Source organism: Engystomops pustulosus, chromosome 7, assembly GCF_040894005.1.
Source record: "Engystomops pustulosus chromosome 7, aEngPut4.maternal, whole genome shotgun sequence".
NCBI classification, from domain to species: Eukaryota; Metazoa; Chordata; class Amphibia; order Anura; family Leptodactylidae; genus Engystomops; species Engystomops pustulosus.
Genome location: NC_092417.1, coordinates 152,607,264 through 152,631,684, shown reverse-complemented (window position 1 = coordinate 152,631,684; position 24,421 = coordinate 152,607,264). Strand labels below are relative to the sequence as shown.

The 24,421-nt window shown below is 42.6% G+C and overlaps 1 protein-coding gene across 1 annotated transcript in view; it reads left to right on the top strand.

Moving 5' to 3' along the window:
- Positions 1-23,495, top strand: part of LOC140071072 (solute carrier family 22 member 6-A-like) — a 37,919-nt gene extending 14,424 nt beyond the window's left edge. Inside the window, exons 4-11 of the mRNA XM_072118331.1 lie at positions 41-195; positions 5,068-5,236; positions 7,721-7,844; positions 8,314-8,429; positions 9,952-10,166; positions 10,396-10,504; positions 18,797-19,000; positions 20,801-23,495. Coding sequence (XP_071974432.1) covers positions 41-195; positions 5,068-5,236; positions 7,721-7,844; positions 8,314-8,429; positions 9,952-10,166; positions 10,396-10,504; positions 18,797-19,000; positions 20,801-20,888 — 1,180 coding nt within the window. The 3' untranslated portion in view covers positions 20,889-23,495. The remainder of the gene's footprint in view (positions 1-40; positions 196-5,067; positions 5,237-7,720; positions 7,845-8,313; positions 8,430-9,951; positions 10,167-10,395; positions 10,505-18,796; positions 19,001-20,800) is intronic.
- The last annotated feature ends 926 nt before the right edge of the window (positions 23,496-24,421 follow it).

Genomic DNA, 24,421 nt, shown 5'->3' with positions numbered 1-24,421 from the left:
TAGTAACTCTGCGATCATAAAAAACCTTACATTTTTCTAGGTATGGAAGAAGAGCTCTGCTTATCTGGTCTAACTTACAGTTGGCCATCAGTGGTGTCTGTACGGCTTTCTCTCCAAATTACCTTTCCTATTGCGTGTTCCGCTTCCTCGGAGGAATGGCTTTGTCTGGAATAGGACTCAATACAACAGCATTAAGTATGTAAAAATTGTTGTAATATTTAAAGATGTAGAATAAACTTAGTGTGATGAACATTAATAAAGTTAAAGGGGTTTCCCTTCGAACAGAGGGGGCCTCAGTGATGAGACCCCCACCGATCACAAAAACGAGGGAGCCCCATCGCTCTGTCAGAGTAATAATGGAGCTGACGGAGATCAGTGAGCACGGTGTTCTGCAATTTCCGTTAATTCCATAGAGATTAATGGAGCAGAATGGTCATGTACGGTAGTCTGTTCCATTACTCTGACAAAGCGATGATGGGTCTGACGGAGGTATGTGGGACCCCGTGGGACTACTCATTTTTGTGATCTGTGGGGGTCTCCTCACTGAGACCCCCACTGATCAGCAAGTTAGGCACTATACTGTTGATAGGGCCTAACGTCTGTTTGTGGGAAAACGCCTTTAACAGATTTGATTATTTACAAACTTTACCATCCTCCTTAAAGGGAACAGGAATGTGATTTTTAGCTGGTGACAGATTCCAGTAGTCTATGCTATTATCTTTTAAAAAATTCCTTTGTCACCTTTCTGAATTATTTCAGTACTTTATATAGGTATCATTTACATTACCTGGCTCCCTGTCAGCAGCATGTGCTGAGTCCCCGGGGAGGGCTGCAGTCTGTGTGTGCCTTTGTCAGTCTCCTCTCCTCCACTCCTCATCCTCCCCACTTAATGTCATTTGCATTGTGCAGAGAGGGGAAGGGGGGGGTGTGGAGTAGAGGAAAAAAAATTAAAATAAAAAATCTGCAGCTCACTGACCAGAAACACAATCCTCTACCATTGGGGAAGATTCAATTCAAACAGCAACCTCAAAATCAAAAGCCCAGGTGCTCTCGTTCCAATGCGGACCATCAGGGGAGTAAGGAGTAACATTACGGGAATGTAAATGCAGTACTCATAAAATGAATTACAAAGGAGGTAAAAAGCAGAGACTATGCATTTTAAGCATAGCTAAGTGAAGAGTAATTGTCATTTTTGGAATTTGAGTTTATTACTGTAACCAGATACAATCATGAGATCAGTATTTTTAGTCGCAATCAGGAAACCTCTCAGATACCACGGCACACCCTCTCGCTACATCTACAGCTAAGGACTATTGTTTATCTTAATTATTATTATTGATATATGTATTTAATTCTATTGGCTGCTGATATGTGATCACTTCTAGTGAACACATTGTAGTAATGCACATGAATTTTGGAAAGAATGATTCTGGTGCCCAACAGAAAACCCAGTAAATACAGGCCCCAGCAGTGTCCTCAGTGCCCCTGGGACCTTGCAAAGAAATAAGAAATGAGATGCAAATGTTTAGTGCAGTCGGGATTCGTGGTTTCCCTGAAGCAGTCTTGGACACCAGCACAAGAAATCTGTAGATTTCCGAGTTCTTTCCGAGAACTCAGACTCGATGCGCACAGATAGACTGAAATAATAGGAGAATGATCCATTTATCCGCTTTGCTGCTTCTGGCACCCAAGAGAAATCAAGCAGGTAGTGAGGAGATGGCAGAGGCAGTACATAAATACTAAGATTCAATTACCCACATTGTGACTGTTAATGTAATTAACAGGAATGTTTTGCAAATTTTCTTTTTTGCTTATTAAAAACAAAAAGCCGTAGTGATGTAATGATGGGTCAGTGTTATCTATATAGAGGACATTGTACAGGGAGGGGGAGGAGATAAGCTGTGACATCATCTATTGTCAGTAGTGATGTAATGATGGGTCAGTGTTATCTATATAGAGGACATTGTACAGGGAGGGGAGGAGATAAGCTGTGACATCATCTATTGTCAGTAGTGATGTAATGATGGGTCAGTGTTATCTATATAGAGGACATTGTAGAGGGAGGGGAGGAGATAAGCTGTGACATCATCTATTGTCAGTAGTGATGTAATGATGGGTCACTGTTATCTATATAGAGGTCATTGTACAGGGAGAGGAGGAGATAAGCTGTGACATCATCTATTGTCAGTAGTGATGTAATGATGGGTCAGTGTTATCTATATAGAGGACATTGTACAGGGAGGGGAGGAGATAAGCTGTGACATCATCTATTGTCAGTAGTGATGTAATGATGGGTCAGTGTTATCTATATAGAGGACATTGTAGAGGGAGGGGAGGAGATAAGCTGTGACATCATCTATTGTCAGTAGTGATGTAATGATGGGTCACTGTTATCTATATAGAGGTCATTGTACAGGGAGAGGAGGAGATAAGCTGTGACATCATCTATTGTCAGTAGTGATGTAATGATGGGTCAGTGTTATCTATATAGAGGTCATTGTACAGGGAGAGGAGGAGATAAGCTGTGACATCATCTATTGTCAGTAGTGATGTAATGATGAGTCAGTGTTATCTATATAGAGGTCATTGTACAGGGAGAGGAGGAGATAAGCTGTGACATCATCTATTGTCAGTAGTGATGTAATGATGGGTCAGTGTTATCTATATAGAGGACATTGTACAGGAAGGGGAGGAGATAAGCTGTGACATCATCTATTGTCAATTGGGATTGACTGCAACTGTTACTTAATGTTGCAAATAAATCTCTTACAGAATTAACAATTGACTGTTTATTATTAACCCTAGGGGCCATAGCAAATATTGCAGAATATGATACTATTTATTAAACATATTAACATGTACCTGAAAAAAATGACATTTTGACAAATTACAAAAATGCGCCATAACTCTTAGCATTAGACAGTTTCCTATATAATAAATATAATATCATGTAACTGATTATCCAATGCTCGTGGTTGTTCCTAAGTTTACTATTCACCCTTTAAACATCTCAAAGTTTCTATAAATACTTCTTCCTAGAGGAAAAGTGGAGAGTGAGATTCCAAAGTTCACCTTCTGTGATTGGTTATTACATAATACGCTACTAAACATTCAGTAATCCTCTCCCCATGTCAGGTCCGCTGTAGTAAAGACATATTTTCCCAATAAAATGACAAAGCAACATATATTATTTGAACTCAGCATTGGGCCCATCCTCTGTTATTACTCCGGGAAATCTATTAATATGGTATTTATCACTGCACTTGTAAATCATTACTGAGAAATCTTCTTTTATTGGTGATATTTTATGGTTCATTTCTATACAATAACATAATATATAGTAAACAAGTCACAGTACTGTAACTTATTAGAAACCAACATTCACACTGTTAGATAACAGAAAACCATGTGAGTTGTAGTAAACAGGGAACTTCTATTCCATGTTAGGTCCTGTGGACACACAATAAGATTGATAATATAACGATAGCAGATATAACAACAGCTTTGCTGTGTTTAGTGTAGAAACTGCACACATTAGCACTAGTGTTCCAAGTCCAGCTACAATCCTGGAATATGAATGCATTTTTCTAAGTTCTGCTGCTACTAACAACACACTCAAAAGTATGGTTACACAGAGATCTTCAGGGACAATACTTAACACTATATGACAATGCATTCAATACACTGACCTTCTGTGGGCTCAATGGAATGTCGATAAACATTAAGATTTTTCAGTCATTAGAGGGTGTTAGAGGAAATCTACAATTTGTTTTTATGTATTATGAACCAAACAAATCTTTAGAATGCTGTAGCTACACTGATGCAGAAACATATCTTGGTTTTGCTGAATTATAAAATTATGATAATGAGGTTCTGTGGCTCCTGTGGCTGGTCCGGTGCTTCTCCTCTTAACCTAACTATGCACTGCTCCAGAGAACGCTGTATACACTGTGTTGTCCCTGACTGGCAGAAGTAATCAATTGCTGCATCATCTTCCAGCTGCTGTGTATGAGTCATCCAGCTCCGGTTGATTAATCCTGTCTGGACAGTTCAGAAAGCTCTGTGTGATGTGTTAAATGTATCCAGGCTTATACACCACAATGTTGGCACCAACAAAATGGGGCTTACTGTACAATTATAAAGGTTTATACCACAGATTCCACATCTTAATAGAGGGTGGGAAAGTAAGGCTACAGGCTACATATATATGTCCAATGTATATGCCAGGAAAGCTCCTGACATATCCACTGAACATACACATAAACATTTACTGGCAGACAGTAGCATCCTTTATGCCTCTATTTGCCCAGTATACATAATATACAGTGGGAAACACAGGAAGGAAAGATGGAGCAAGCTACGTATATCTTTCTATCCTGCTCCCTCCTGCTGAACGACCTATAACCTCAGCGGAGGCCACTGAAAACAATGGAGAACAGATGCAAAGTATTGCATCCATCCCTGGCCTCTGCTTAGTATACACTCAGGGAGGCCCCTAATAATTTCACTGTTCATATAAAGGAAATTACATCACTTTGGAAACACCCACACCAATAACTGGCTGCCCACTACCCCCATTTTAGGTGGTAGGGGGAGGAACATTACGACATATCCCATGTATCCCACTGCATGTGCATACCGTGGGATATGTCCCAGCCCTCCTTTGTAAGGATACAACAGGATTCCTTCTGATATAACCTTGCAACAGAGAATTCAAAGATGTAATGTGAATGCAACCAAACATGGCTAGCCTCTATAGCAGAAGTTTAAAAGTATACGAGTTTTATCATAGCAACTTTTTTTTAATAAAGATATTACAATTTTTTACTCCAGTAACAAGGAGACATCAAAAGTAGCGTTAATTTTAGAACAGCTTTACAAGCATGCCAAAATGATCAAGCATCATATGACATTTTTTAAATTAAATTGGCAGAGCAAAATCCAAAAAATATGACTCCTCCTTATTCCTTTTACTATCAATTTATGCATAAAACTGTTGTAAATACCGTTTTCCCATCAGGTTCTTTATGTTTCTTATATTTTGTTTGTAACATTTTATCTCCACAGTTGTAGAATGGGTTCCAACCAAAGTTCGCACGATTACGGGCACCTTGGCAGGATATTCGTACACAGTTGGGCAGCTGCTGTTGGCAGGTTTAGCATATGGCATAAGAGACTGGCGATGGCTACAGCTCTGTGTCTCACTTCCGTTTTTTATATTCTTTCTCTATTCCTGGTAAGTAGTATAAAACTTTAACTGTAAACTACATAGTTAAACAAAAACTTTAATACATTGTACATAGGGGGTGGAACTTTATCCCATTCTACACAAAGTTTGCTGTGACCAAGTTTTCCAGTGTTGCGCCTGATTTATTTTAAGAATTTAGATGTTGTTGTGTTAAAAAAAAAAACAAGTAAAAAAAAACTCTACTCACCTGCTAGTACGGAAAAAAAATTAGGATGGGTGGCTTACAAATTGAGACCTTTGTGCAACTTTAAAAAAAATAGTCATAAAAGTCATACAGAGCCAACAAAATAAAACAAATCCAGGACCCAAATTTCCAGACAAAAGATAAATGATCTGCAGTGTGTCCTATCTACATGCAGCATGTTATTGAACTGGAGAAGCAGATTTGATTATACATAGTGTCCTATTTGATAAAAACTTAGAAAAACATATGAGTGCTGTCTGGTTCATAAATTCCTCATTACGCCATTGTGCTAAAATTCAAATTCTCTTTTATTTAAACATAAATATTTTTAAACAGTATGACAATATGGCGTAGAAATACAATCAAGGGTATGTTGCCCTCGGGAGTTCCACAAAAAGCGCCCACACTTCACAAAACAACAGGTATATAGTATATGAATATTAATCAGGATAAATGACTACACCTAAGTTATCAGAAAAGTACCGTAAAGTGCCAGTGCAACAATCAATGGTAGTCCAACCCGGTGTAAACATGTAGTGTAAAGTGCCATATGCCCTTCTCACAGTAAGTTGAGATGACAAGGTCAGCTTACCCGAAAGTGCGGCATTTGGACCCTTAGTAAATGAGCCCCAGTGTCCTATCTGCAGGCAGCATGTTATAAAGCAGGAGGAGCTGAGCAGATAGTACACAGTGTGCTATCCGCAGGCAGCATGTTACAGAGCATGAGGATCAGAGAAAAAAAATGTAGTATACATTTGAGATGACTGCTCAAAAGTGTATGGAAGAGATGGCAGGTCTACAAATGTTGGAACAGTCATCTGTAATAGGAAATGATGTTAGTATAAGCTGGGGGGGGGGGTCTTTTAAAAGAAGCGAGGAGAGTTTTTACTATATCTAGGTTTATGAGTGAATATGTGGTAAATAATTGAATACCTAAATTGTTATTTCCAGGATTAGCATTTCTTTAATATTCCATTAGTTAAATATGAAGTGAATCATACAGAATAGAAATTATCTTTGTAACCCATTGAAGTTCACACAATAAAACAATTAAAAACAAAATCCTCATAATAACTTAAAAAAGTGAGATCTGGCAATGGGTAAAACTGTTATCCTAAATTTAGGCAGACGCATCACTTTATAGGAGGCTTCTGGCGCCTAAGAGAAAGAACACAAATGAGGCTTCTCTACAAAGGGGCCACACGGATTCTGCTCCGCTTGCTCTTTGCACATCAAAGGAAATACTTTCAAATACATTTACATTGTTTCTCCGCAGGCAAAAATGAAAACCTTGATGTGAAATGTTATCACCTTAACGTGTTTTATCACCGCTATACAGATAATGTAGAGCGAAGCACCGGATGCAAAAAGACAGAAATGTCAGTGTCTATTTGATGATAAAACAGGAATATAGTCCAAAGCAATCTCCTCTAATAACAACATTTACTGCTCTATTGTTTATTGTCAACCTAATAGAGAATTTTTAATTATTTTATATCTGTCTTGTATCACAAAATCATGGTTGACAGTCTGGGGCCCTGGTGTACAACCTCACCCGGAGCTTCACATCTGCTCTCTAAGTATCAAAAAAAGGCCCCTGGACCTCCTAACGCACCAATGCCCAGTTGGCATTGCAACCGCTGAGTTAAAGGGGCTCTCCAGTCACAACGTGTTAGCCCCTATCAACAGGATAGGGGTTAGCACGGTGGCTCAGTGGTTAGCATTACAGCCTTGCAGCGCTGGGGTTCTGGGCTTAAGTCCCGTCCAGATCAACATCTGCAAATAGTTTGTATGTTCTCTCTGTGTTTGCCTGCAGTTTAAAATAGTTTCTATGGAAAACTACATGGAGTAATTCCAAGGTAGAAACACAGCAGAAACATTCGGGCACATTTACTTACCCGGTCAGTTGAGTTCGCTGAGAGTGCATTGACCGTCTATGTTGCACCGTGCTGCAGATCTTGTGCCTGAAATCATGTGTGTGCACCTTTAATATAGGGCGTGCGACACAAATTAAAAGTTAAATGCGGTGCTTGATCCGAATCAGCCGGAGTGTCCAACGGCACGCCCCCTAATTCGTGTTGCATGGAAACCAGCACAGCTGCGCCACAAAAGGGTTGCATGTCCCAAAATCCCAGGGCAGACACTTCTTAAATACCTGTGCAAGCGGTTTTATCCTAGAATAACGTGCACAGTCTGACAAAAGTGCAGCGCAAAGCCCTTAGTAAATGAGCTCCAATATGTATGTCACTAGTTTTGATCTACATCATAGATGATCTTCTTGCTTATAGGTGGTACCCAGAATCTGCCCGGTGGCTTGTTCTCTCCGGTAACCCATCCAAGGCTGTAAGTGAAATGAAGAGAGTCGCCCGGTACAATGGAAAGGCGGAGGAGGCTGAGAAGATAACACTGGAGGTTTGTGACCAACACTTTTATAAATATTGTACCTTTCCAGTAACCTGTTACCAGTTGGGAGATTGTCACTCTGCCCAGTTACGGCAGCTGGTGCCAGAATCCCTTCTGCAAACACCCCTTTCAGGAGGGGAATCATACAAACAGTCAATTTATTTAGAAATAATTAAAGTTGTCTACTTTCAGCAAATATATAATTTGGTTTGTGTAAGGAAAAGCTATCCAATTTTCCAATAAACTTTCTGTATCAATTGTATCAATCTATGTGCTGAATACAAATATGTCTGGCTTATAAATTTGGTGATTTTTATATTTTATATATTATGCACAAACCGAAAAACAACCACATGAGCCGAGAACAGCCCAACGTGTCTGATCGATTTGTTAGAAGCTCTTTAAAGTTTTATAGTTCTCTTTACAGATCTTCAGCAAATTTAAAATCTCCTAATCATCTTATTCACTCTCACGCTAGTCGCTAAAGGCCGACATGATAAAAGAGGTGGCCTGTGGCAATGTTTCGTATACAGTCTTCGATCTGGTCCGGACGAGCACCATGCGGAGAATTTCCTTTGCCGTGAGCCTTGTATGGTAAGTCAGTGTCAGTAACAGGAGACATGAATGAGCGTCATTCCATCAGTACTTATCATGGAATTTTGGGATTGGATTTCTATACAAATTTTTCTATGGTATCACTTTTGGGGCAGCTCTCACTGCCACACCGCTACCATCCATATTACCTATCCTATATATTGGTCATTAGTAATTTGGGTGTGCAGTGCTTAATAAGAGGCCAAAGTTGCCCTGTGTAATAAAGCCCTAAAGGGCACCAGTGGGGGGTGAATTCAGGATTCATGTCATGGGCACCAAAAGATTTTGTCCTACCCTTCCACTGCCAGGGGCAGATTAAGACTGCCATGTGCCCTGTGCTGTATGAATAGTATACCCCCCTACAAGTCTGGAATCATTTCTTATATACTGTATTTTACTAAAAAAGCTTCTTGGGGAATGGAGGATGTGTTCCTTCTGCCTGCTTTCAATCAGTGATTTCAGGGCCTTTGGAGGACCTTCAATGGTCCTGAATTTGCTCTTGTGTGGATGTGTATTGAGAGCTCTTTTTCAGTTTAAAATTAGGTGGGTGGTTTGGGTGGCCTTGGGCCCCAGGCTAAAGCCCAAACTGCCTATATCATAATCCACTAGTGCCCAACACTAACTCAAACTGAAAAGCCTAGATTTGTCTGGTGTATAGAATGGAAGTAATCAAGAATTGCGAAAAGGAGTCTACCTCTGCAAACATTATAATCTTCTTCATTTTAATCTTGCCCCATTTTAATCTGTATACTAGTGAGGCAGTTGGTGCACGTCTGTCCTTAGCACCCAGATCACTACTAGTCCTGCCTGGACCACTAACCTCTCCATCAGATAAGCAGGGTATTCGTCTTGTGATGAACATGGGGCAACACTAGGAGAAGAGGGCAAGGATTTACTCATGAATATAGATGTGTTCCATGGGCTGAGGACACTTTCTGGGTGCACCAACTGCCTCATTAGCATACAGCTTAAAATATATTTTTTTTTTTTTGGATAAGACATTAGGGACAGAAAAAATAAAGGTATGTTAGAAATCACTGTGCAACTCTCTAAAACATATTCCAACAAATGTTAAGGCCTGGTGGAGGTGTTAGTCTCTCTTAAAGGATCTCTACAAATGTAATGACAAGGAGGCTAGGACCTAGTTAGTATACAGGTGGTCCCCTACTTAAGAACACTCGACTTACATACGACCCCTAGTTACAAACGGACCTCTGGATATTGGTAATTTATTGTACTTTAGCCCTAGGCTACAATAATCAGCTGTAACAGTTATCAGAGGTGTCTGTAATGAAGCTTTAGTGTTAATCCTGATTCTTATGACAACCCAACATTTTTCAAATCCAATTGTCACAGAGACCAAAAAAGTTCTGGCTGGGATTAAAATGATAAAATATACAGTTCCGACTTACATACAAATTCAACATAAGAACAAAGCTACAGACCCTATCTTGTATGTAACCCGGGGAATGCCTGTAGTTTGAACATTTTTTTTTCTCTCCCAATTCTCTTTTTTTCCCAGGTTCTCCACAAGTTTTGCCTATTATGGTTTGGCTATGGACCTTCAAAAATTTGGAGTCAGCATATATCTTATCCAAGTCATCTTTGGATCTGTTGATTTTCCGGCCAAGCTCATTTCCACCACAAGCATGATCTACATTGGACGGAGAGTTACACAGTTCTTCGCCCTGATCCTTGGGGGTCTGGCAATAATAGCCAACATTTTTGTGCCAAATGGTAAGGAAACCATACAGCTATCTCCTAAGAACTTATGAGGAAGAATCTTATGCTGGTCATACACTATGTACAAAATACAATACAAAGTTGTATATATATATGAAGGAGGTGAACTGTAGAACAACCCATTAAGAATCAGCCGAAACTTTCTTTCATTGCTAAGTTCCACTTGTTGAATATTTGTCATGAATCAAATGTATTAAATTTGGCCTCATTTTGGTTTTTTCAGAACTTCAGATATTGCGGACCAGTTTGGCAGTATTCGGGAAGGGATGTCTGGCCGCATCTTTTAGTTGTGTATTTCTTTATACCACAGAGCTGTACCCTACAGTCATCAGGTAGGTGTTCACATATCTATCTATGTCTATGTACCGTATCTATCTTATATATTGTATCTGTTATTCTATCTATCCATCTATGTCTTCTTCTATGTCAACAATCTAAGTTTATCTTACTAAATATCAATCTACATATCATCTACGATCTATATGTTTATATATAGACTATCTAAAAGTCTATCTATTCATCTGTTTATTCTAATTTGCAGCCGTATTACTGCCCCCATAGAGGTCTATGGCACCCGGTGTGTTGAGCACAAGGTGATTAGCCAAACTCTAACCGAGATGCTTGATTTTTAATGGGGAAATAAGGGGTGGGGAGGGCTCACCCTTCCTCTCTACTGCAGTGGGCTATGGCCCAGATGACATACGTTTGGCCTATCTCTGTGGGGACATTTATACATTTATAAAGAGTTGTATGATAGTATTTTGGCGTAATTATTTACCCTTTTACACCATCTCCATGCCAAGTGGGTGTGGAGAGGCATGAAGAAGAGGGTGGTGGCTACCAATATCGCAATTCCTGGTTAAAAATTGTCTGCAGGCACAGACACCCCCCAGATACATCAGGATGTCCGGTCCCCTACTGCGCCAAATATATCATAATCTATCATCTACCTTTGTCTATGTTTACATTTCTATCTTAATCTATCAGTCTATCTATCTTTCTCATAAATTGTAAGCCTCATTCCTATTTTTCATGTTTTTACTCTTTAATATCTTATTTACGTATGTACCCCATAATGTGTAAAGCCCTGCAGAATATGATGGAGCTGTGTAAGGCTACATGCACACTGCACATATGTTCGACCGGCCGTAGCTGCGAGGAGGGGTGAGCGCAGCTTACCCCTCCCCTCTACGTAGTAAACAGCGCCACAGGGCCGCTCTTATGGCCAAAGATAGAGCCTGTTCTAACTTTTTTGCAGCCCAGCTCTAACATCTTTGAGCACCATAACACATCATAGGTGTCTATGGGGATGTGTATCCGGCCATAAACGTCCCAACAACGGCCTTAGGCTGAATTCACACAACCGTACGGGGATGTTTGTTTGGCCGCAGGCTTGCGGCCGTACATACGTCCCCCATATTCCGGCAATGGGTGCATGGAGCGATACGGTGCAGCACCGTACTACTCTGTACATGGGGAATAGATAGGACATGTCCTATCTTACCCCGTGTTAGGGCTCCATGCATAGCTATGGAGAGGGTAAGGGTCTGTGGCCCGGCTGACATACGTTTTGTGTGATTTTTTACTATTATTATTTATCCATCTATCTATCACCAGCATAAGCACAGGTTGTGCTACTCCACTAGAGGGTGCTGCTGCTCCATCTGCATACATGCAGTGTACTGTACAATGCAGGTCACTTCCCTATAATGAGGTGTAATTCGGATGACATTATTTAGCTTTCTCAAGGCTTATGTGACCAGCATTAACTCTTTAGTGGACATTATGGGGGCACAATGGTTTTACACTGAAGCTGTGGTCCTGGAGGGAGATTGTCTTCATGATGTTCTAGACTTTTTATGACTTACAGGATTATAGCTATTAATAGATATATAATGTTATATAATGGTTGGATGGAGCATTATAACACATTTGTACACAGCTTTTCACACGTCCATACTCATGCCATATATTATTAGGTCCGTCCTCCTCTTCTCCTCTATTGAACCATGTGTTATTAGCGCTGCAGACCTCCAGCATCTCTTCCATCCCTGGTGACAGCAATGTCTGCCCTGGAGAGTCACCCAGACATCTGTGCAGTTACAGACAGTCACAGTCCCAGGGACCTAGTATTCTAGGTTTTGTGAAATTCTGCATTAAATTTTCTCTATATTGCCTTCAATATGGCCAGAATTTTTCATTCAATGTGCTATGGAACATGTAGTGATCAGAGATTAGTCTCAATGGTATGCAATGGGTGCAAGCGGGCATAGTCCTTACCCATCTATCTGTCCATTGCCTAGCCCACCAGGGATGCTACATTATAGGGGTTACACAATAAAAATTACTACAGGATAGGATACATGGTTGACGGAGAAAAAAAAAGCAAAACATTTCTGCTACATAGATTTTAATGGAGCACTAGATACACGGCCTGTCTTAGTTAAAGGGGTTGTACCTACTTAGAATGCATGCACACATGCATATAGGTGGTGTAAATGTAGTGCCGTACTATTCTCTAGCTCTCGCTTCTCCTCCTCTCCACCATGCACAATGCATGCCCTCCCCGGCCGTAGCCGCGTGCATGCACCCTTAGATTGTTATTCCCTATACACAGAATAGTGGATAACAATCTGATCAATGGGGGTCCGACTGATCACGAGAATGGGAGTCCCATTATCACTAATTGAATGAAAAAGCAGATCAAGCATATGTCCTGTCGCTCCATTCAAAACTATGGGGAAATTGCTGAACATGGCCCTCAGGTATCTCTTTCACTTGCATTCACTGGGGGAGAGTCATCAGAAGTGTCTGAGAGCAGAACTGTTCTAGTTGCTCATGGAAACCAATCAGAGCTCAGCTTTCATTTTCCCACAGCTGTTTATAAAACTAAAGCTGAGCTCTGATTGGTTTCTATGGTCAACGAGAGCACTTTTACCTCAGAAACTTCTGATAAACCTCACCAAAACTGTCTATGAAAGTGCCACAGACAGCAGAGCAATGCTAGGAAATTTTTGATGCCCTGTTAGTACGAAGACCCTCATTTTTGTGAAAGGCAGGGGTCCTATTAGTTAAACTCCCCCCCCCCCCCCATTGATCAGATTGTTATTCCCCCATCCTGTGGATAGGGAATAACAATCAAAGTGCGTACAACCCCTTTAAGTGAAAAGAAATGACAGATTATAGTGCAGAGAGCAGAAGGTGCCGTTTGCGCTGGAGGAATTGCGGCTCCTGAATAAGTGAATATGTGATCATTTATTAACAGTACATTATAAGTTATTCAGGAGCTGTGAGTGTAGTTGTTTCTTGACATATACAAGTTATACATTTAGAATCCATTAAATAAACATTTCTCACTCCAGGGGCTGCGTTCAGTCACGCTGGAATACACATGCAATAGATTTCCCCCATTCATATCTTATTTCATGTCTGCGTCCTTCCCAATAACAGCTCAATACTGTGTAAATACCAACTTTAACCCCTTCCAGCACACTGATACATTACAAATCAAACATAAAATTGCAATATTATATGAAAGATTTATATACAACCATTCATATACTGTACATGGCATTTCAAGTTTAAAATCGTGGGTGACATGTTAAAAATGGAGTGAAATAAGTAGGTGTTTTCTTACAGAGCAGAAGGAGCTGAGCCCATTCTATTTAGTGTCTTACCTGTAGGCAGCACATAACGCAGCAGGAGGAGCTGAGCAGATTTTATATAGTGTATTATCTGCAGGCAGCATGTTATAGAGCAGGAGGAGCTGAGCAGATTATAGATAGTGTCTTATCTGCAGGAGGAATGTTATAGAGCAGGAGGAGCTGAGCAGTTTGTACATTGTGTCCTATCTGCAGGCATGAGGTTATAGGGAAGGGGGAGCTGAGCAGATTGTACATAGTGTCCTATTTGAAGGCAGCATGTTATAGAGCAGAAGAAGCTGAGCAGATTGATTTTACAAAGTTTCCTATCTGCATGCAGCATGTTATAGAGCAGGAGGAGCTGAACAGATTGTACATAGTGTCCTATCTGCAGGTAGCATTTTATAGAGCAGGATGAGCTGAGCAGATTGTACATAGTGTCCTATCTGCAGGCAGCATGTTATAGAGCAGGAGGAGCTGAACAGATTGTACATAGTGTCCTATGTGCAGGCAGCATGTTATAGAGCAGGAGGAGCTGAACAGATTGTACATAGTGTCCTATGTGCACGCAGCATATTAAAGAACAGGAGGTGCGGAGCAGATTATATATAATGTTGTATGTGCAGGCAGCATATTCTAGAGAAGGGGGCCTCACCAAATTATACATAGTGGCCGATCTGCAGATAGAATGTGGTAGAGCTGAAGAAGCAGAGCAGATTGTACATAACATTCTTTCTGTAGGCAGCGTGTTATAGAGCAGGTGGAGCTCAACAGATTGTGCATTGTGTCCTACCCGCAGGCAATATGTTATAGAGCAGGGGTAGCTGAGAAGATTATACATAGTGTACTACATGCAGGGAGAATGTTATAGAACAGGAGAAGCTGGGCAGATTTTACTTAGTGTCCTATTTGTAGGCATCATGCTATAGACCAGCAAGAGCAGAGCAGATTGTACGTAGTGTCCTATCTGCAGGCATCATGTTATAGAGCAGGAGTAGCTGAGCAGATTGTGCATATTGATCTGCAGGCAGGGGCGGACTGGCCATAGACTTTACCGGGAGACTTCCCGGTGGGCCGGTGCCCTGAGCAGCTGATGGGGCCGGTCCCTTCCTCCGCTTGGCCCCTCCTCCTCTCCCTCACTACATGTGTCGAGCTGTCGGGCACATCACTTCTTATGCTCAGGCTCCTGCACTGCCCTCCCTCCCTGATGCATCCATATGATAAATTAACCTTATGATATGGATGCACAGCAGGGGTGGCAGTGCAGGAGCCTGTTCTCCCTAAAGATGTCAGCCCTAGCGCTGGGCTCCTCAGAGGCCCAGCCCTGCACATTACACAGGAGACCACGCCCCCACAGCACAGCCCGGGCCTGGCAGCATGGAGGAAGAGGTGAGTGCTGGAGGGGTGGAAGGGGGATGGTGCCTGCTGTGTGTGTGTGTGTGTGTGTGTGTGTGTGTGTGTGTGTGTGTGTGTATGGGAGATGGTGCTGGTGCATGCTGTGTATGTGTATGGGAGATGGGGCTGGTGCATGCTGTGTATGGGAGATGGGGCTGGTGCATGCTGTGTATGTGTATGGGAGATGGGGCTGGTGCCTGCTGTGTGTGTATGGGAGATGGGGCTGGCACATGCTGTGTATGTGTATGGGAGATGGTGCTGGTGCCTGCTGTGTGTGTGTGTGTGGGGAGATGGGGCTGGTGCATGCTGTGTGTGTGTGTGTGGGGAGATGGTGCTGGTGCCTGCTGTGTGTGTGTATGGGAGATGGGACTGGTGCATGCTGTGTGTGTGTATGGGAGATGGGGCTGGCACATGCTGTGTATGTGTATGGGAGATGGTGCTGGTGCCTGCTGTGTGTGTATGGGAGATGGGGCTGGCACATGCTGTGTATGTGTATGGGAGATGGGGCTGGTGCCTGCTGTGTGTGTATGGGAGATGGGGCTGGCACATGCTGTGTATGTGTATGGGAGATGGTGCTGGTGCCTGCTGTGTGTGTGTGGTGCCGGTGCCTGCTGTGTGTGTGTGTGTGGGGGGAGATGGTGCTGGTGCCTGCTGTGTGTGTGTGGGGAGATGGTGCTGGTGCCTGCTGTGTGTGTGTGGGGAGATGGGGCTGGCACATGCTGTGTATGTGTATGGGAGATGGGGCTGGTGCCTGCTGTGTGTGTATGGGAGATGGGGCTGGCACATGCTGTGTATGTGTATGGGAGATGGTGCTGGTGCCTGCTGTGTGTGTGTGTGTGGGGAGATGGGGCTGGTGCATGCTGTGTGTGTGTGTGGGGGGGGAGATGGTGCTGGTGCCTGCTGTGTGTGTGTGTGTGGGGAGATGGTGCTGGTGCCTGCTGTGTGTGTGTGGGGAGATGGGGCTGGCACATGCTGTGTATGTGTATGGGAGATGGGGCTGGTGCCTGCTGTGTGTGTATGGGAGATGGGGCTGGCACATGCTGTGTATGTGTATGGGAGATGGTGCTGGTGCCTGCTGTGTGTGTGTGTGTGGGGAGATGGGGCTGGTGCATGCTGTGTGTGTGTGTGGGGGGGGAGATGGTGCTGGTGCCTGCTGTGTGTGTGTGTGTGGGGAGATGGTGCTGGTGCCTGCTGTGTGTGTGTGGGGAGATGGGGCTGGCACATGCTGTGTATGTGTATGGGAGATGGGGCTGGTGCATGCTGTGTATGGGAGATGGGGCTGGCACATGCTGTGTATGTGTATGGGAGATGGTGCTGGTGCCTGCTGTGTGTGTGTGTGTGGGGAGATGGGGCTGGTGCATGCTGTGTGTGTGTGTGGGGAGATGGTGCTGGTGCCTGCTGTGTGTGTGTGTGTGTGGGGAGATGGTGCTGGTGCCTGCTGTGTGTGTGTGGGGAGATGGTGCTGGTGCCTGCTGTGTGTGTGTGTGTGTGTGTGTGTGTGTGTGTGTGTGTGGAGATGGTGCTGGTGCCTGCTGTGTGTGTGTGTGGGGAGATGGGGCTGGTGCATGCTGTGTGTGTGTGTGGGGAGATGGTGCTGGTGCCTGCTGTGTGTGTGTGGGGAGATGGTGCTGGTGCCTGCTGTGTGTGTGTGTGTGTGTGTGTGTGTGTGTGTGGGGAGATGGTGCTGGTGCCTGCTGTGTGTGTGTGTGGGGAGATGGGGCTGGTGCATGCTGTGTGTGTGTGTGGGGAGATGGTGCTGGTGCCTGCTGTGTGTGTGTGTGTGTGGGAAGATGGTGCTGGTGCCTGCTGTGTGTGTGTGGGGAGATGGGGCTGGTGCCTGCTGTGTGTGTGTGGGGAGATGGGGCTGGTGCTTGCTGTGTGTGTGTGTGGGGGGAGATGGTGCTGGTGCCTGCTGTGTGTGTGTGGGGAGATGGGGCTGGTGCCTGCTGTGTGTGTGTGTGTGTGAGGAGAGATGGGGCTGGTGTCTGCTGTGTGTGTGTGGGGGGGGAGATGGTGCTGGTGCCTGCTGTGTGTGTGTGTGTGGGGAGATGGTGCTGGCCCCTGCTGTGTGTGTGTGGGTGGGGGGGGGGAGGGGTCACACGTTGCGTGTTGGCCTGGGTTATTGTGTTTGAAACGCAGTAATGTAATTAGGCAAATCACCTCTCCTCAGCTGTTGTAATGCGTTTCAAACACAATGAAAACCCAGGCCAACACGCAACGTGTGAACGCGCCCTTAGCGTTTTGATTCCGTTTTGTAACTGAATCAAAACGCATCGTGGCGGGCCATGGGCGATCGCATATGCGTTTCTATGCAAACGTATGTGATTGGCAATCAGCGCGTATTGTGTAAATGCGGGACACCGGGCGCTCATTGTGATGCATGCATTTACGTACAAACACATATGCGATCCACCCCAGTGCGTCTTGATTCAGTTACAAAGCGGAATCAAAACACTTACGTGTGGCATCACCCTTATTGTCACTTATGGTTAGTTGACTCGCCTACTTGTGATGGCCACGCCTAAAGTAAATTGGCCCTGCCTATATCATGGGGCCACTTTTAATCTTTTTCCAGGGCCACTTTAAATTCCCAGTCCGCCCCTGTCTGCAGGCAGCATGTTATAGAGAAAGAGAAGTTTCATAGTTTTATACAGCTGGTCCCCTACTTAAGGACACCGACTTACAGACGACCCATAGTTGAAGATGGACCCCTCTGCCCACTGTGACCTGTAATATTCAGCTGTAAGGTGTCTGTAATGAAGCTTTATTGATAATCCTTGTTCCAATTATAAAAAAAAAATGTGAAAATCCAATTGTCACTGGGGCAAAAATAATTTTTGTTTGGATCTACCTATCTGTATAAAATATACAGAATCAACTTACATACAAATTCAACTTAAGAACAAACTTACGGAACCTATCTTGTATGTAACCCAGGGACTGCCTGTAGTAGATAAAGTTGGGAAAAAAAATTGCTGTAGGACCATCAAGTTGAGCAGGTAATGCATAGTGTCCTTTCTGTGGGCAGTATATTATCTATACGTTCACCAAAGCACAGAAAACACAAAAACATCAATCAATATTTTAATGAATCCAATATTTCAATATATGTAACAGTTCTGCTCTATAACATGCTACCAGTAGATCATTTTATCATGTCAAGTTCCCTTTAATAAAAGTCATAATAATAAATGATTAGTAAAAAGTCTTAAATCACTTCTTTAATCTCTCATTCAGCTCTGTTATCAGATAAGAGAGAAATACAAACATTTCCAATGGCATACAGCCACGTAGACTCCGGGTATTTACCGTAGTTTTCAGTTTGACCAAACTGTCCATTTCTTTCCCCATATAAGGGATCAAAATGGCACCAACTCCTGTTCAAATGTCGACTGATATAAATTAGATTTGGATCTGGAATGTCATCAATGTATTGAGCAATGAGACCTGGACATATCATCCCTAATGCACTTTTATTGTGACAGATGCAGATGCTTAGATGTAGATTATATTTTGAGATGAAAGTTACTAATTTAAGAGTATTCTAGCCGCTACAAGATCATAATACATTGTGTCTTTTATTTTTAGACAGAGCGGTCTTGGTTTGGGTAGCACCATGGCGCGCATAGGTGGCATTGTGGCTCCCCTCGTGAAGATGTTAGGGGAATTCTATCCCTTCTTGCCTCTGCTCATATATGGAGGCATCCCAATATTATCAGGACTACTTGTCTACTTTTTGCCTGAGACTGTGAATAAACCACTGCCCGATACCATAGAGGAGGTTGAAACTGGGTATGTATATTAGATTAAACCTTTTACATGATAAGCATGTCATTTCTATAAAGCACCTATAACGATTGAAGCCTCTTACATGCAGTGAGAGGATATCTGAAAGCTAATCTGAAATCTGTACATAGCAGATAGATAAGGAGAGGAAGCAAAAGCTTATCTCCTTATATACCCAGAGATATTTCTCTGGCAATCTTGCTCTGTACAAACATAAGTCTATTTGGGGACTGTCTATAAGGAGTTGTGTCCCTTGAAACTTTAACAACTTCTCCTTATCTATCCGCTGTCTGCGTGAGTACAGAGGGGAAGCTGATTTAGACACGCGATATATATTTATACTATCAATTTGAATTATGTTTTAATACAATTATATGATGATTGATAGACAAATGCAAATTATTACTTTCTATGATGTGTGACCAAATACACATCTAGGATTAATGGCGCATAGTACAGAAGCAACCTAATAAATACATGATTCTTCCCTTCAAAAACTGGGCCACAGGACAGTATTCAAACATTATACTAACCCCAAACACCTAAAAGGCGATCACTACCTTGCTAAAGAAACTGAAGGTAGAGGTTCTGGACGGGCCAAGCATGTCTCCAGACCTAAACCCTATTGAGTGTCTGTGGATCATCCTCAAACTGAAGCTGGAGGACTGAAAAGTTCTCCAGTGTCCATCAGTAGTGATGAGTTGACCCATTCGGCTTCATCGAGTTCGGCCAAACCACAAAAGAAGGTTTGATTTGGGTACCCAAATCCGAACTCAAACCCAGACAGGCGCTGGTAACACCTGTGATTGCTGATGGTGCTGATGCGGGTGTCAAACCTTTAAATGGGACTGCTAAAGATGTTGGTAACATGGTCCGCTTATCACGATTTAAGACCCACATATGCTATCCACCAGCTCCGTGATGTTGTCATGGAGGAGTTAAACTCCAGGCTCAATAGAGTGAAAGGGGTTTTCACACCAAACAATTAGGTCTTATCCACAGGATCGGGTCTAACATGGTAATCGGTGGGGGTCTCAGTGATGATGATCACGAAAACAGGGGGTCTGATCGGGTCCAGGGTACCTCTGTCGGACCCCTCGTTGCTCCCCGAGAGGATTGGAGCATACGGCCTTGCATGTCCGTTTTGCTACTCTCATCTCTATGGAGCTGACGGAGATTGCTGAGCATAGCGTTCCATAGAGATGAATGGAGCAGAACGGACATGCACGACGTCTACTCCATTCATCTGGGAAAACAACGATGGGTCTGACCAAAGTACCTCAGACCTACTGGTTCTCATTATGAGACCCCCACCAATCAGCAAAGGCCTAACTTGTTTGGTGGGAAACCCCTTTAAGGCAATTCTGGATAATAATGGTGGCCACACAAACTATAGACACAACTTGGCCAATTTCTTTTGGGAGTGTACTCGCTTTTGTTGGCAGCATTTTAGACATTTTTGGTTGTGTGTCCAGTTTTTTTGCCACCATATTTGCACCGTTATATAAGCTACACACTCACTACTTGTACTCACAAAAATTCTAGATGTGTATTTGATAGTGTCATATCTTCAGTGTTGTCCCATAAAAGGATGTGATAGAATATTTCCAAAAATGTGAGGGGTGTTATCACTTTTGGGAAATACTACATGTCCACACAAAAACCAACTACACACATGCTGATGACACTTTCTATTTTTTGAAAAAGGATATTTGGAGTTTGGAACAAATTTATGTGTACTAAAGGAAAGTGATGTCTAGAAGGATGTAACCAATGAATAATTGCACATTTAACTTTGTTCTAAAGGAAACCAAAGACCCCAGAGAAAGAGGTGAAGAAAGAGATAGTACCTCTTCAGACAGTAACCACAAGCCCCATACGGGAGGCCTTGTGATATCGGTAGCGGTCATGAAGCTTACCGGGACAATCACTCTGGTGATGCCAAAATGCAATTACTGGCATGCACATGGGGGCTTCTGAGACTACCAATAAAGGATACTGTGGAGAACTGAAGAGAAAGCTATCTGAGGAGGGTCTCATGATATACACCAATGCTTCCATACTGGGGGAACGCTGCAATGTTGGACCTGTAAAACATTGTACTGTAAAATGTTACTCAAAGAGACTAAAAAGGAAAAAGAAGCCAAATGCCACAAATAATTCTCCTTCATGACACTCACATCAGGTAAATTGCAAACATTTTAACAAACAAAGAGCCAGACCATGGCTACACCGGGTCATGAGTAGATTGTGAAATCAATCCCGTTTCTCCAATCTCACGCCCACCCTTCCTGAGGCTTACGAAGAAAATCACTCTGACGAACCCATGTGGACAGACTGCTCTGTACCTTCATGGTGGACACCTGATGAAGAACCTTTGATCTACTGATTTGGAAAGGAGTATGAAGAATAATGTGACTTTTCTTGGACCCTTATCTTGGACAGAAGAGGATCAGAAGTATAAAAGTCAACGGGGCACTGTGCATTTACACTCATATGAAGTGGTGGGACCCAATTTTACTGGGTGCCCTGACTACCATGTGAGGTCTATAACATTTTCTATGTCAAACTGTGTACCTCCAATGTTGATGGGTAGCAGCTCACAGGTTAGTTTGGGCCTCTGACTGTATGCTATGGGTGCTATGGGTGTTGCTTGGCATTAAGAAGACTGCATTATTATCAGGCTCTGCATGGTTGGCCCCATCTTGGAGAAGCCCAGGGCATCTAACTATGTTGTTTTTTATTGGGTAACTAAGTCATTGATGAAAAGCAGAAAGGGAAAAATACTCTTGAGGACTTCTCCTTCTTAAAATTATTCAAATACCCATAATACAACCTGGTTGCCAAAACTAAATGAAAATGACTCAGCAGTAAAATGGAAATAGAAATGTGATAATTAGTTTGTAACTTAGGCTTAGTCCTGCTCTGCTTGGTCTTATATCTTCCATGACCACATGAGCTCATATAAATGTTATATACAGACATGGTTTGCCTAAAGTCATACCAAAATACATTTTGAATTTAAGAGTGAATATTTGAGAAAATGCAAAGGGAAACTGCTTTTACACCTTCAGGAAATTTGGAGTGTTGGAGGGGCATGCCATGGACTCCTCCTTCCACTGATATGGGAGTGGTTACAACACAGGGGGTGTGCTTACAGTATTGACTACATAGCCCCCTCTAGCAGGACGTGGGGTAACACAAGTAGTCCTGAGTCCTGCTGCCGGGGAGTCATGTGAGAAACTTTATTAGGGTCACTATGATAAGGATTAAGTCTTATACTTACCCTTATAAAGTTTTGTATTAGTGGCCAGTGCCTTTCACATAAAAGAAGGAACATTGGAAAGGAACTTGCAGACCCTACCTAAGGGTGCTGGCAGTTTCGTGGTGAGACTTTACCTTTAATTTTGTAATGTATTAAAGAAATTAGGTAATGATGGCCATACATTATATTGAATTCAGCTTAACATTCCTAACAGTCCTAACATTCCCTAAACTGAAGATGTTAGCGAAAGAGCGATTCCGATTTTCTACATGTTCAATCTTATTGTACGGCTAAACTAAGCAAAGAGCTTTCTGCCAAGAGTTTTCTCAAATTTCCCTTGTAAGAAATCATTCATGCTCACCAAACCAAGAGTCCATGTCTATGAGTCAAAAGGAGTAGATCATTTGAGAAGGTAAAGGAAACCTGTCAGCAAGGTTGGCTACAGATTTCAGTAGGCCCTGGGCAACAGTGGACCCCTTTGCAGTGAACTTATGTGGCGGCATTAAAAATTCAGAAACTTAAACAGTCCCCTGTTCCCTAAAATATTCCCTAGTTTATCATACTAAACAGCCCCCTCATGGTTATTTTATATATAAGCCCCCTTAAACCCCATGGATTGATTAGCTGCAGCCCCCTCACCCCCTTGGATCCCTTAAGTACAGCCTTATGTGGGCCCCCCTAGCAGCTCTGGGCCCCGGCACTTACCCATGTACGGGTCCTTATGGACTGTCCCTTATGGAGTGCTCCGAATTGCCCTGTTCAAAGGTGGGTGCAGTGAAATAAAACAAACAATAATACTGTTCCGGTGCTCTAAGAGCAAATTTTAGTAAGGAGGGAGGCCATGGATAACAAAAATAAGAAGATTAGCACAGTCACGGTGCCTGGATCTAGGGGAAAGTGCCCCTGGTTTATCATGATGGATTTTGATGGAAGATTTGCTTTAATATAAGGCATCTTCAGAACAGAATACTGAAAATATCATCACAAATAATGAACATTAAACATATAAAAAACACAATAAAGATGTTGTGGCAAATGTCTGCCACATGACAAGAAGAAAAGGATGAATTGTCAAGCTGGTAAATAAAGGAGGTTGTAACTGTAGGTGTTAAGAACACAAATGGTTCAGTTCTGGTTTTGATGTACATAGAATAGTTTAGGATACATGCCAATTCTACATTTCTGCATTATGTAATTACCTGATGTACATGCTCTGATGTAACTGACCAATAAAACTACGATACTTAATACGTTTCTTTGGTTCTTACAAAAACAATATGTTCTGGACTGTGTGAAAATCTTTTGACTATAATCTGGTAAAAGGGGAAGACTGATATCAGGAATGTAGCACCTCCTAAGTTATCCCATACATGAATCTATCATTCATCACTATGTAGGAACGTAACTACAGCGGTAAAAGCAATAGCGGCTGCTATGGGGCCCGCAGTTCCAGGGGGCCCCGGCAACCGACCTGACACACTAAAGAATTGTGGATGTGCATCATTATATACTATACATATTATTCGGGGGCCCCGAATGAGAAGTCTGCTATGGGGCCCAGCCTGTCCTAGTTATGCGACTGTCAGAATGTAAATTAGCTTCTCAGGGCACTGGGGGTGGAGCCATGCTGTTGCACCTGTTTTATTTACTTCCTATGAAACTCAATACAACCCAGCTGTGACTCTTGATGTACGTCCCTTATTAAAAGAAAGCATAGAGAGAATTAAAGTGGTCCACCGGAATCCACGTCCACATCTTGGTTCACCAACGCTCTCTTTTCTATTAATATAAAAGAGAAACTATTTCCAAAATGACCGTCCATATTTCGCAATCCTAAACAGATGTGCCCTTCATCCCATATGCAGGCGCTTGTCACAAATTCTTGCTCCTAGTACTTGCATATAAATTGAATCAATTAGTAATGTATTCGGATCCTTACAAAAACCGGTGGAAAATCACTGGCATTGATACAGAGTCCTCTTTTATCTTGTTCCATTCATTTTACCACTAAACCTAGATGTTAGGGGCAGGAACAGAAAGACAGATACAGACTATGAGCCCTGAAACTGAACACATCAGACTTTCCTGACCCACTTAAAGGGGTTTTCCCACAAAGCAAGTTAGGTCCTATCCACAGGATAGGGCCTAACTTGCTGATCTGT